The 13,800-nt window shown below is 34.4% G+C and overlaps 1 protein-coding gene across 15 annotated transcripts in view; it reads right to left on the bottom strand.

Annotated features, from left to right (window-relative positions):
* Window positions 1-13,800, bottom strand: part of SUPT20H (SPT20 homolog, SAGA complex component) — a 43,624-nt gene that overhangs the window by 3,446 nt on the left and 26,378 nt on the right. For 10 of the 15 annotated variants that reach the window (XM_042955565.1, XM_042955365.1, XM_042955427.1 and 7 more), the window contains 8 exons: window positions 13,668-13,700; window positions 12,970-13,087; window positions 12,327-12,429; window positions 12,025-12,183; window positions 10,018-10,324; window positions 9,331-9,485; window positions 6,668-6,723; window positions 3,938-4,057 (listed from right to left, as the gene is read on the bottom strand). In XM_042955565.1, the coding sequence (XP_042811499.1) occupies window positions 3,938-4,057; window positions 6,668-6,723; window positions 9,331-9,485; window positions 10,018-10,324; window positions 12,025-12,183; window positions 12,327-12,429; window positions 12,970-13,087; window positions 13,668-13,700 (1,051 nt within the window). The remainder of the gene's footprint in view (window positions 1-3,937; window positions 4,058-6,667; window positions 6,724-9,330; window positions 9,486-10,017; window positions 10,325-12,024; window positions 12,184-12,326; window positions 12,430-12,969; window positions 13,088-13,667; window positions 13,701-13,800) is intronic. The other 5 variants (XM_042955638.1, XM_042955700.1, XM_042955207.1 and 2 more) reach the window with 2 other exon arrangements.

Raw genomic sequence — 13,800 nt, forward strand, 5'->3', positions numbered from 1 at the left:
GAGACAAAAAAAGAAAACTGTCTTTATTTGCAAATGGCATGACTATCTAAAAGGAAAATCATAAAGAATTTACAAAAAAGCTCCTAAAACTAATAAATGAGTTAGTTCAGTAAGATTTCAGAATATAAGATCAACATACAAAAATAAATTTTATATACTATTAGTGAACATGTGGAAACCTGAAATTTAAAGAAGTACCTACCATTTACATCTCAAAAAAACAAAAACAAAAACCCACTTTGGTATAAATCTACAAAACATATATAGGACTTATATGCTGAAAGGTAGCTGATTTCGGCTTAGGTAGAGACAGTTCCGTGTTCATGGACTAGAAAATTCACATAGTAAAGATGGTAAAGTCACTCTCAAACTGACGTATGGGTTTAAATTCAATTTCTTTAAAAATCCCATTTTTCCTCCCCTGCCCCCCCCGCCCCTTATCTATAGACAGGATAATTCTAAAATTTGTACGTAGGGGCGTCTGGGTGGCTCAGTCGGTTAAGCGTCTGGCTTCGGCTCAGGTCATGATCTCGCGGTCCATGAGTTCGAGCCCCACGCTCAGAGCCTGGAGCCTGTTTCAGATTCTGTGTCTCCCCCCGCGCTCAGAGCCTGGAGCCTGTTTCAGATTCTGTGTCTCTCTCTCTCTGACCCTCCCCCGTTCATGCTCTCTCTCTGTGTCAAAAATAAATAAACGTTAAAAAAAAAAAATTTTTTTTTTAAATAAAATTTGTACGTAAAGGCAAAAGATCTGGAATAGCTAAGCAATTTTGAAAAACAAAATAGGAGGAAAACCTTTGCCTGATTTTAAGATTTCCCATATAGCTTACACAGATCAAGACAGTGTGGTACCAGCACAGGGACAGAAACATAGATAAGTGGAAAAGAATAGAGAATACAAAGAGCCATGCAAATACATCTTTACAAAGGTGCAAAAGTAATTAAACCTATGAAGATGGCGTTTTCAACAAACAGTGCTGTAGAAATTGGACAATGTTCCCTCTTTGCCCCCCACCAATGTGGACCTAAGTCTTATACCTGACACAAAAATTGACTGGAAATGGATCACAGATTTAAATGAAAAGTTATAAAGGTGTTAGAAGACAACATGGGAGAAAATCTTTGGGGTCTAGGGTCGGGTGAGGCATTCCTAGACATAATACATAAAGCATAGTCTATAAAAGAAATAAACTGATAACTCAGACATCACCAAAACTAAAAACTTTTGTTCTGAAAGACTTTGGTACCACCAAAAATAGTGTTTGAAATAACATTTTAGTAAACAACATTAATTCAAACATTTCAAAAACGTTGTAATGTTTTTGTAAATGAAGACATTTATCTTCAAGGGACTTCCCTAGATACTGCACAGAAGAGCACAGAACTGACAGAAGAGGACCCTCTTGAACTTGGAACTCTGCTCATGAAATGAATAGGAATAAGAAAAACAGATTACATTACTTCTATAACAAATCTATTCTAAAACAAAGGAAAACTCCCCAAATATAACTCCCCAAAACTTCCACCCAACTAGCACAACTTCTCCTAAAAACACCCTACAGTGTTAAACAGAACTGTAAGACAAAAACCACAAGATCATCAAAAAGAAAAACTCAAAAAACTTGAGAGAACTGAAAAATACATGTTTTCACAACACAATGGAATTAAAATAGGAAGCAATTACAGAAAGTTATCTGGAAAATTCTCAAATATGTGGAAATCAAATTGCACACATCTAAACAACCCATGGACTTTAACAAAGAATTCATGAGGGACATTACAGAATTCTCTCTGATGAATGAAAATGAAAGCACATACATCAAAATTTCTGGAAAGCAGCTCAAACACTACTGGAGAAAGAAATTTATAACACTGTTTATTTTAGAAAAGAAAGGCTGCAACTCAATAATCTAAGCTCCTACCTTAAGAAACTAGGAAAAAAGGAGCAAATTAAAACTACAATGCAGGAAATTATTCCAGAAATAAAGACCTGAAGATACACATTAAAAGGGCCCATAGGAAAGGATGGAAAGATAAATTCTGACAGTTTCAGACTTTAAAGATAAAAACAAATTTTCAGGGTTTCTAGGCAATATTCTGCAGTTAACTTACAACAAACAGCAAGGTAATTGTAACTAGTGTCAGACTTTCCAAAAACCTACAAAGCAAGTGAACAGTGGGCAGCATTTTCAACAAATTAAAACTATAGAACTCTCAGAAGAAAACTTAAAAGCTTCACAACACTTGATCTGGCAAAGATTTCAATATGACATACCAAAAACACAAGCAGCAAAAGTAAAAATAGGTAAGTGGGGACTACGTCAAAATTAAACCCTTCTGGGCATCAAAAGATAATCAAAAGAGTGAAAAAGCGACCCATGGAGTAGAAGAAAGTATGTGCAAATTATATACTTGATAAAGGATTAATAAGAATTTCTGTAACTCACGAACAACAAAACCCCCAAAAAACCTGATTTAAAAAATGGCGAAAGGAGCTGAGTAAACATTTCTCCAAAGAAGATATATAAATGATGAGAGCAATACATGAAAAGATGTTCAACAGCACTAATCATTAGGGAAACACAAATCACAAGGAGAGATTACCTCACATCTATTAGGATGGCTACTATTTTAAAAAAGCCCAGAAAATAACAAGTGTTGAAACCTGTTAGGATGTGGAGAAACAAACTTTGTGCACTGCTGTGGAGAATATAAAATCGTATAGCCTTATGGAAAACAGTGTGCAGGTCCCTCAAAAATTAAAAATCCTACTCCTGAGGATTATCCACAAGAACTGAAAGCAGGGACTTGAAGAGCTATTTGTACACCCATGTTCACAGCAGTATTTATCACCGCCAAATGATGGAAGCAATTCATGTGTCCACTGACAGATGGAAGAAACAAAATGTGTGTGTGGGTGTGTACAGTTATCTCGAGATCTATGGAATATCCACAATGGAATTCCACAATGGAATATTATTCAGCCTTAAAAAGTACAGAAATCCTGACACACTAAAACACGGATGAACCTGGAGGACATGACGGCAGTGAAATAAGCCAGTCACCGAAAGACAAATACTGTCTACAGCAGTCAAACACAGAGAAACAAAGTAGTTGTCATGACTTAGGAAATTAGGGAATTATTGTCTAATGGACACAGAGTTTCAGTTTTGCAAGATGAAAATGCTCTGGAGATTGGTGCATGACAATATAAGTATACTTAACACTACTTAAGATGTACATTTAAAATGACTGAAAACAGCAAATTGTGTATTATGTGTATTTTATCACAATTAAAAAACAAATGCAAATCAATTTTTCTATCCAGCCAAGTAATCCTTCATGAGTTAAAGAATAAAGAAAAATTGTTTTGAATGTGCCCTTCCTGAGAGTCTATTAGAGGATGAGCTTTTTACCCAACCAAGACTTGACTGGGGAATCTTTGTGCACTAAGAGAAAACGCTGGGGCGGTAGGACCCAAAAATCAGTATTTTTAGTTCCCAGATCATTCCAAAGTACAGCAAAGGTTCAGAAAAACATGCAGTTTCTCCTAATTTAACTTACTGCAGCTATTATTCAATCTCATTCTGTTTAACAACATATAAATATTTATTTGTGTGTCTCTTCCCTCTGTCCTAAGCTTCATAACAATAGGGACATCTCTATTCCAACAGAGACAAAAAATACTGTACACAGAAGATTGATGACTGGGCAAAAGTGCATGGGCAATAGGAGCAGAAAGAGGATTTGAAATAGGCACCCAGTAACTCATCACTACTACTGCTAATAAAGAAAAGCAGAATAAGAACTGTTTGAACAAACTAAAAGCACATCAAATATGCCTGAAATATACCAAAAAAAGAAAAAAAAAAAAAAAAAAAAAAAAAGAAAGTTGGCAGTTCTGTCAGACAAAGCCAATGGAGGGCTAGGAAGTACATACCTGCTCTCCTGGCTGCTGAGGACTGGAAGTGGTGGGCTGCTGAGGCTGCTGTGGCGTAAACTGAGAAAGCTGCTGTTGCTGCTGCTGCAGAGTGTTAAAAATGAGTGAACCACCTGGAAGCTATTAAAGAAGAACTAATTAGCTGATTTCGTATTATTTAAATTTCTTTATTCCATACATACTTTGGGAACATTCACTGTGTATCAGGCATTTTTCTCTGGATTGAAGAAAACAGGTGAACAAAAACCAAACCAAACCAATATCCCTGCCTTTAGAGAAAATCTAAAAACAATTTTTAAGTGCTACGGCTTTGGGCTCTCAAATATGTAAGTAATCTCAAACATGTATTTATCTGCTTCAGGTTAATAGTTAGCTATCCAAATATACATTGAACTCTTCTTACACATCAATATAAAACAGCATCAAATGACTACAAAGTATAAAGGAAACTAGTGATGATCAGAGACACACATTAAGAAAACTTCTTTAATTTGTTCTAGCTTTATGAAAACCCAGCATGCATGGATTCTTATGTAACACAGTAGGGAATTTCAAAGCTGTAAAGGAAGTGCATTAGATACCCATATTTTTAGTTTGGAGGTACTACTCGCTGCTCTGTCGTTACATTATCTAAAATACTCCAAAAAACAAACCAAACCAAACACCCCAAAGCACTTGTTAAAGCACCCAGAAAACTCCATGTTAAAAATTAAAACTATGGTTTCCAAATGCATCAGGAAACAAATGGTTTTTCCATTTATTCTATAGGGGTTTAAGTTATAGTAGTCCCCGTTTAGTTTGCTTTCCCCGGTTTTAGTTACTACAGTCAACTGTAGTCCACAAGCCGATGAGCCTCCTGATATGGTCAGGTCAAAAGTGGCCTAATGCTATGTCACAATGCCTACATCATTCGCCTCCCTTCATCTCATCACATAGGCATTTTATCATCTCACATCACAAGAAGGGTGAGTACAGTACAATAAAATATTTTCAGAGAGGAACCATATTTACATAACTAATAGTACGCTGTACTATTGTAACTGTTCTATTAGTTACTGTGAATCTCTTACTGTGTCTAATTCATAAATTAAACTTCATTGTAGGAACTGTTAAAATAAAGGGAAGCCTAACTAGAGTTAGGAGGCTCAATGTCATTTATAGGAAGATTGTCAATTATAAGACCCCAACAAAAGAATCCTCAACAGGAAAGAATTATCAGTGACAGTTACTGGGATGCATACTACATCTCCTACAAGAAATCAACCACCCTGAAACTCATCCAAAGAGAAGCTGTCATTACCCTGAACTTTTCTCATTTGGACTTCATTCAAAACAACCCTTTCCAACTTCCTCCTCCATCATAAAATAACATTCCTCTCCTTCATCTGTTGAACTTGCCTATGGTTTTGTCATAGCTTGCTTGACCCAAATAGCAATTTTCTGTTATTCCCAAATAAACCCATTTTGTTGGTAAAATACCTGACAGTTTTATCTTTAAGGTTAACAGTATGATGTATTAGAAAAAACAATATATACAGGGTTTTGGTACTATCCATGTTTTAGGGATCTACTGGGGGTCTCAAAACATTATCTCCTGTGGATAATGGGGGACTACTGTGTAAGCACACTGAAGTCCTTATGAGAAAGTCTGAGCAAATAAATACCCAACTATAGAACTGTTAGATCTGCATAGTCAAAAAAAAAAAAAAAAAAAAAGTGTAAGTCAAAATCTCTAAACCCAGTACAGCTCATCGTTAGACAAATTTGGAAATTTGAACATAGCCTAAGCCAACTGTTCCTTCCTATGTCAGGTAATAAATGTAGCAAAACATAATTAACGTATAAAGTGGCCTTGTTCCTTATTATTAGTGCTATTAAGGAATATGCAGGCAGGAAAGCTGGCTAAATAAACCAATGTGATTACATTCTGTAAATACACTGTCTGCATCTTGTGTAAGAAATATTTTTTTAAGTTTTGGCTTAAAATACATTTCCTGATTTGTTTCTTATTCCTGAATACCAGGTTGGGTTGATTTGTCTGGTTCTCTTATTTCCCAATAATCCAAAACTCTGCTATTTTATGTCCAGACATTTAGAATCTAAATCTAAAATTCTCTGTAGATAATCCTATTGATTTTCCAACCTGGTAGCTTTATACTGGACTTCATCCTTCAAGTACTTAGCGTAACACCCAGAATATTCTAAGTTCACAACGTGTACTAAATTCTCCACTTTCAATATCTATATGTTGACACTGACAACATGTAAGTAACGCCTCATCATTAGACACAAACTAATCTGACACACATTTATTGAATGACTATTAAGTGCCTGGCACTGTGCTAAACAATCATATTCTACTTAGGAAAGAACAAATGGCTATTTTAAAATCTCTCTTCAAACAAATAGTCATACATTCAATGTACACATAAAATGTCTGTTGAGAAAGGAATTATTTTCTAAGTATATTGATTACTGCTATTGTAGGCAAGTATAGTCCTTGGTAGTTGACTAGGCAGGGTGCTGGAACCAGTGAGCAGGGTATACAGGATACAGATTCTTTCTCCTTACACACTTTCCATGTGATCATACAAAAAGAGCAACAATTAACCACACCCTTAGAAGATTTTAAACGGACTTCAAAATTTCAAATGCTCATATGATCAGACATACATCATTAAAAAAGATATAAAGTATAAAAGCTTCAATCAAAAAGTGTTTCACATTTACCTGGAGTAGATTTAAGGGCCTGAGATTTGAAGTATTTTTTAAACCAAATGGAACACCTGTTAAAAGAAACTCATGGTTAGAACAGGGAATTAAAATTTTATTACACTTCAAAATATTTTATATGTTAGTGTATAGGAATATAACATTTTAAGTACTTTCTGCATAGACATGGTTATTTTTTCTATAGTTTCAAAATATGTTAGAAAACAACAAAAAAATTCATCACTATGGAGCACCACATGTACATTTTATAGGCATAACTCTGAGATATTGGGGTTCAATTCCAGACCACTGCAGTAGTCTGGAAGCAAAACTGCAATAGCCAATATTGCATTAGATCAAGTGAAATGAATTTTCTGATTTCCCAGTGAATATAAGTTATGTTGATATTATAGTCTATTAAGTGGGTAACAGCATTGTGTCTAAAAACACAAGGTGCAAACCTTAATTAAAATATTTTGCGAAAAATGTATCAGCCTAGCTTTCAACGAGTCATATTGATGGCAGATGAATATAACAAATGCAATTAATAATGAAAAGACTTGAAATATTTCAAGAATTACCAAAATGTGACCAAGAGGTATGAAATGAACAAATGCTATTGGAAAAATGGCATCAACAGCTTTGCTTAATGCAGGGTTGCCACAAACCTTCAATTTGTAAAAGAAAATGCAGTATCTGCAAAATGCAATAAAGCGAGGCATTTCTGTAGTCTATCGTTTCACAAATGATAACTTCGTTATTACTGTTTTGACTTTTGGCTGGAGAAAGTAGTAACTATTGCGTAATAAAACTATCACTGTTACAGAAAAACATTTCAGGTATTGACATCTATTTAAATTCTTTCATGCTAAGTATCGTATATACAGTAATAATCCTATCTTTGAGAACTCAAATACTATTTTTTTCAAGTATAAATGGTAATATTAATAAGGTTAAACAACACTGAATTTTGTGTATAAGGCTCAAAACTGAAAGTCAGGAAACAATGTTCTGTTATTCTGAATTTATTCTCAAAAATCTGTGAGGCAACACAGAGCAGATTATAAAGCAGGGATTGGCAGACTTTTTCAGTAGGCTTTGTGGGCCACATATGGTCTCAAAGTATGTGTACATTCTGCTAACAAAATATACCAAATTGAACACTCCTTAAAATGTATCTAGTCCTCTAAAGCAGACAATTGCATTAAAAAAAGACATGAGGCAGGACATTCACAGGCAATAGTATCAAAGCCTTGTATACGAAAACGAAGGTGCATAATCACTCTAAAATATTACAGTATTGATATACTATAGATTCTCATGAAAACATAGGACATAACTTCTTTTAAAAATGGATCACCTCTGTATAAAGTTTAATAGCTTACCAAAGGCACTTTCAGATCACTTCATTAATTTCTCTTAAGTACCATCTGAAGTTAGATATTTTTACTCCCATTTTACAGCAATGAAACTGAGGGAGACAAGTGACTTCTTTCAGGCCCCACGGTTAACATCTGGAGCCACGTGTAACTACTTGGTAGAAGTATATGTACATATAAATGTTCTAATTTCAACATTTGATTCCATTTCCAGGGCTTCTGCCACTAAAGAAACATTTATGAACATTAAAATGAAATCACCAGCTAGAATTAGGAAATCAGAGCAGTATGTGTCACCTTGTTTATATTCTTTGGGTTTGACTTCTCAACTCAGAATAAATTTTTCTTACTAGAAGTTTGTTTTTCCTGCTAAATTTTTTGTCAGCAGTAAGAAACTGGATTGTTCCAAGATACAACAACATGTTCTTTTAAACAGCACTAAAAATTAGTACTTGGGACACCTGGGTGGCTCAGTTGAGCGTCCTACTTTGGCTCAGGTCATGATCTCATGGTTCATGAGTTTGAGCCCCGCCTCGGGCTCACTACTGTCAGCGCAGAGCCACCTTTGGATACTGTCCACCCCTTCTCCCCTCACCCCTCCCCAACTTGCACCCCTGCACATTCTCTCCCTCTCAAAATTAAATAATTTCAAAATTAAAAAAAAATACTGTAAGTCGTTACAACGGTTTCCCAGGACATTCAATAGCAATAACTACTGCTGAAATAAAACTATTACTAAGTATGATGAAGACAAAAAATATTTTTGAATGCTTATGTGTTTCAGGCAGTTTAAGTCCATCATCTGTATCGACTCATTTAATCTTCACAAGTCTGAGGCAAGGCATTAATAATTATTCCCCATTTTATTAAGAAGGAAAGTGAGGTGACTTTCCCATGATTACACTGTTAGTAAGCTGCACAACTGCAATTCAAACTCAGGCAGTCTGGCTCCAGAAGCTGGGCTTTTTATTGCCATTCCCTGTTGCCTTTCTCATGCAACCTAGTTTGCAAAATGTATTTCTTTTACCTGGAATAGGACTACACTGACAATAAGGCAACCGGTTAATTTATTATGTTTGGAAGGCAGATCGAGTTTGTAGAAACTTACCATGTTTTTTCACAGAATTGTTAAATGGTTTTTAATTCAAATATCAGAACTTCAAGGGCTTTTAAAATGAAATAACTGCGACATAACGCTTCAAGAAATAAGGACATTAAGTGTATACAATATGCTTACAATGACATTTTTATATTAGCATATACTTTAATTTTTTTAGAGGTTATTATTTCCAATATTCTGACCTGCTTGAGAAGCTGCCTGCATTGCACTGGGCAATGCATTTGGTAGCAGACCTCCTGAGGGTAGAAGGCCACTCAGGTTTATTCCTGCAGGAGTTATGGCACCAGTGTTACAGCCCAGCATAGGGTTTGAACCACTCATCAAAGCCTGGGCTCCACTGTGGGAGAATAAGACAAAGCATTAAACTTGCACTACAAAAGAAAAACTCAAACTACACAGTAATTCTTTGGATTAAAAAAACAAACTACTAAACAAACACAAGTAGCTACTTCTGGTCTTAAACATCAGCTTTGAGGCTCAGTTTCATTTTTATGGTAGACAGTGACAGTAAGATTATCTAAAAACTAAGCACCGTATATTTACCAAGGTTTAAGATATAATTTGGAAGAGTAAAACATTAATTAAGGGATTAAAAGGTGGCATCACTGAGAATAAACAGGATAATCTATGCTGCGGTCAATACGAAGTAATATCGTGTTAGTGCACTAATACATGCATTACCTAAAATAAAAACATTCTTGTTGAGATAGCTTCTACTCACATCTAAACTGTTTTTCAGTTGCAGATATATGCAATTTGTTACTAATTTCACAAGAATTTATTTAGATCAGTAATAAGATTTAACAATCTTATTGCCACATTTAACAGATTTTTAAAAAAAAAAATTCAGAGCATCAGTGCAAACTTACCAAACAGAGCCCACTACATTGATGAAGTTAAGTCCAGCAGAGTTTGCCATGACCTGGGTGGCCGTGGTTCCTGTAGTTATGGATGTTACCATGGTGGAAAGAGGAATGGTCGTTACAGGCATTGCCTGGCTCAGAGACCTTTGCTGCTGAGCAAACTGAGTTAACAAAGTGGGCTGAGGGGTGAAGCCTGAATCTTGGGGAGTAGGGGTGGCTGAAGGGGTAATAGGAGTTGAGCTCTGAGCATCAGGAGGGTGTGGGGTCGATGAAGGGGTTGGTGTAGGAGTAGATGGCTTAGGAGTTCCAGATCCTGCTCATTGAGAAAAATAAAAATTGCTAGTTTGTTATAAATGGCCAGTCCTTTTTTAAAATAAGGTTAATGGAATCTTACTTAGCACTGACAATTTGTTCCAGTTTTTTTTTAAGCAGTTAACTGCAAGTGTTAATTTCTACACATGATACATGAGTGTTGCTACACTCAATTACAATTAAGGATGCAGTATATCACCTAGCAATTCCATCAAAGATGCTATTACAGTAACAGTAAAAATATACATTTGTATTCTACCACAATACCCATTTGAAAGTTAATTTCCTACATGCTACCTTTGGCCTAAAAAGTTTAAGAGGAATTCAAATTATTTTTTGTTATTTACGATTTCACTAATTTAGAACTTCATTTAAAAAATATTGCTTATTTTCTGTAACAGTCTGAGATAAACTCTGAACATATTTAATTACATATGGTTAACAATCATATTTGGCACCTAAATATACATGTTTAATTCCTAACACATCAAGTTTATCCTGACAAACAAATTTACAAAACACAGTTATAAAAGCAAATATTTGATAGATAATACTGCATCTTTAACAGTAACTGTGTACTTCTGTTTAAATGTAAGAATGTATAGAAAATCTGTTGTGAATGAAGTATGCACAGTTTATCAACTTTTTAAAAAAAAACAAAAACAAAAAACAAAAACCAAAAAAATAAAACCAAAAGCTCTTGAGGTGTTTTCTTTTTTAGCTTTCATGTCCTGCAGAAAGAAAGGAAAGAAATGTGAATGTCCAGAAGCTGTCACTCAACCCTTACTTAAAGTAACAACTGTGTGCAGTAGATTAACATAATCCATACCCACAACATAAGAAGTGTGAATAAGACTTCCAGGAAATTTATAAATTTTTCTTTGTGCAAAACAAGAAGGCAGAAAAATTACACCTTTTGAGCTATCAAGATGAAGATGTTTATATCTAAGGCAAAGACTACCCTATCACTGTGCAGTGTATTAAAACTTTCAGCACACTTTAGTTATCTACAAAAAAATCTAAAAAACTGGAATGCTTTTTTGCAAATTGGTACCTAAATATCTCAGAAATCTCTAATATGAAGAAATTCTCCCAACTGAATGCTAGAATTCTTGCATAATTCTTGATGTTAAAAAAAAAAAGTATTCAGTAGTAAAAATTACATTTTAATATTTTCAGAATAATGCTTTATGATCATTACCACATTTTAGTAACTGATTACAATTTTTAAGAGTGTAGGAGTGTTTTTGAAAAATCGGTTTTCAGTTTATTTTATCACCACCTTGGAACTAGTTGGTTTTTTACATATACAAAGATAGGACTGCAGCAACAACTCTTATGACATTTTTTTCCATATCAGCTACATAGTTTACATAAAATGTAACATGATCCTAGGGTACACTGGAATAAAAAATATTTTGGAATCTTATTGCCACATTTAACAGATTTTTTTTAAGGAGATGTGTAGGTTGCAACTCTGTAAGGTATACACACAGTGCATACATAGATACAGAAAAACAAATACAATTACAATAAACACATAATACATACAACCAACAAGAGATCTGCCTGAAGCTTCTAAAAACTTATACATTTTGGGTACATAGTACATTCAGATTTCAGTATTTTACTGGTCAAAAAAAATAACTTTTAAGAAACGCTAATGCAAAAAGCTAATGAAATATTTAAGTTATAACTCACTTTGTGATGAACTGGCAGGTGACAAGGCAGCTGGAGAAAGCATGCTGACTTGATTGAGATCCACAGATGACTTCCGAGAAAGACTTGGTGGCTTGGAAGCAGGAGGAGGAGTTGGAGATTTAAGAAAGCTGCTGGCCTGTTGCGGTGTAAAATAGTTACCTAGAAGAATACAAAAGTTATTTTCCACACTTATAATTCAAAATTCTGTGAGTTATGTCAAAATATGAGTAAAGTTTAAAAAATAGATAATGACTGTATGACGTTTCTTACTCAAGATGAGAGAAAAATAAAGAATGTGATACCTGAAGAACTATTTCCTGAGCTTGAGGGGAGTTTGATGGGTGGAGGTCGGTGTTTTACTCCCTTCCCCAAAACTGAAGACTGAACTGACACAGTCTCGGGCTGCTGAGAAACAGGGACATTAAATATACTTGTTAAAATTAAGTTCAAATCAGAAATTCATAAACTAATCCCACCACAGCTTCTGGATGAGAACACACAATTTAAAACTCTCCAAAGTACGCTTAGTGTTATAGGTTGGGTATTATAAGCATTACAAAAAAATATAATTTTGCATAAGGCTATCCATGAGATAAATTACAGTATACATACAGGATGAAGGAAAGATTTCTAAGTAGGTGGAGACAAAGACTTTGAGGGAGAAGGGCAGAAAGGTGTACTGAAGGCAAAGCTTCCATTCTTAAATCTTTTTCAGGAAAATAATAATTGATGAGGCCGGGTGATTAGTATACACAGGTGTTCATTATACTTTTCTCTCTACTTTTGTGTATATTTGAAAATTTCCATTATATAAAGTTATATAGTAAATAATACCCCCATCCCTCAAAAAATAGTCCTTAACATTTCATATATTCCTTGATTAACAATTAGGCACAAAAAAGTAGCAGTGCAAAAAATTAGGTGCATAAAAGTAACCAAACACACTTCTGTTTCTTTCCCTGGAGAAAGTTGACTTAAGCTGGCTGAGCCACTGGAGCTGTGTGACATTTTGACTGGACATTTGGCTTCATTCTGGACCAACTCCTGGTACTGATTGACTACCCTGGAATATCAGGAGTAAACAAGTAAGGATTAGTTAACTGTTTTAAACATAAATTTACAGGCAATAAATAGTAACTACTAATAAAAGAATTTCCATCAAAATTAACACAAAAACCTCAAATTAGACAATTTAACTGTGTGCCAGAAGTATATTCTTTTAATCTTTTCAATGACAAGCTAATGCTCAAAACGTTTTGCTAATTAACAATCGAAACATAAACATACACATCTTCCTTTTAATACAGATATTGCACAGATTACTTAACCAATAAGCAGACAAAGAAATTACCCATTACCTTTTACCCACATTCTGATTAAAGTACTATTTTAGGAATTGTCTTCCTTAGCTACCACAGATATGTATTTACTTATTTAAAATAAACTATATTTTAAACATTATTCTTTTAAACATTAATTAAACAAAATCCTTTTTTTCCTAATTCTATAAAAAAAATCCTAGTAATAGCTAAGGTATAACAAAAAAGTTGTGACTCCTAGCGGAGTACTCCCTTATCCTATAAAAATGAAGTTTTTCACATCCATCCAGATTAAAGATAAAGACACAAATCAAATATTTTTACCTCTCAGCATCAGTCTTTGATCCAATAATAAACCTGAAATGTTTAAGAAAGAGAAAAGTATTAGGTTAAGAGTAGTGTTAAAGAGCCCTGGGATTACTTTTGAAGGCTTCCATATTTTAGTGATTGTAGTTTT

Source organism: Panthera leo, chromosome A1 (genome assembly GCF_018350215.1).
Source record: "Panthera leo isolate Ple1 chromosome A1, P.leo_Ple1_pat1.1, whole genome shotgun sequence".
In the NCBI taxonomy this organism is placed as follows: Eukaryota; Metazoa; Chordata; class Mammalia; order Carnivora; family Felidae; genus Panthera; species Panthera leo.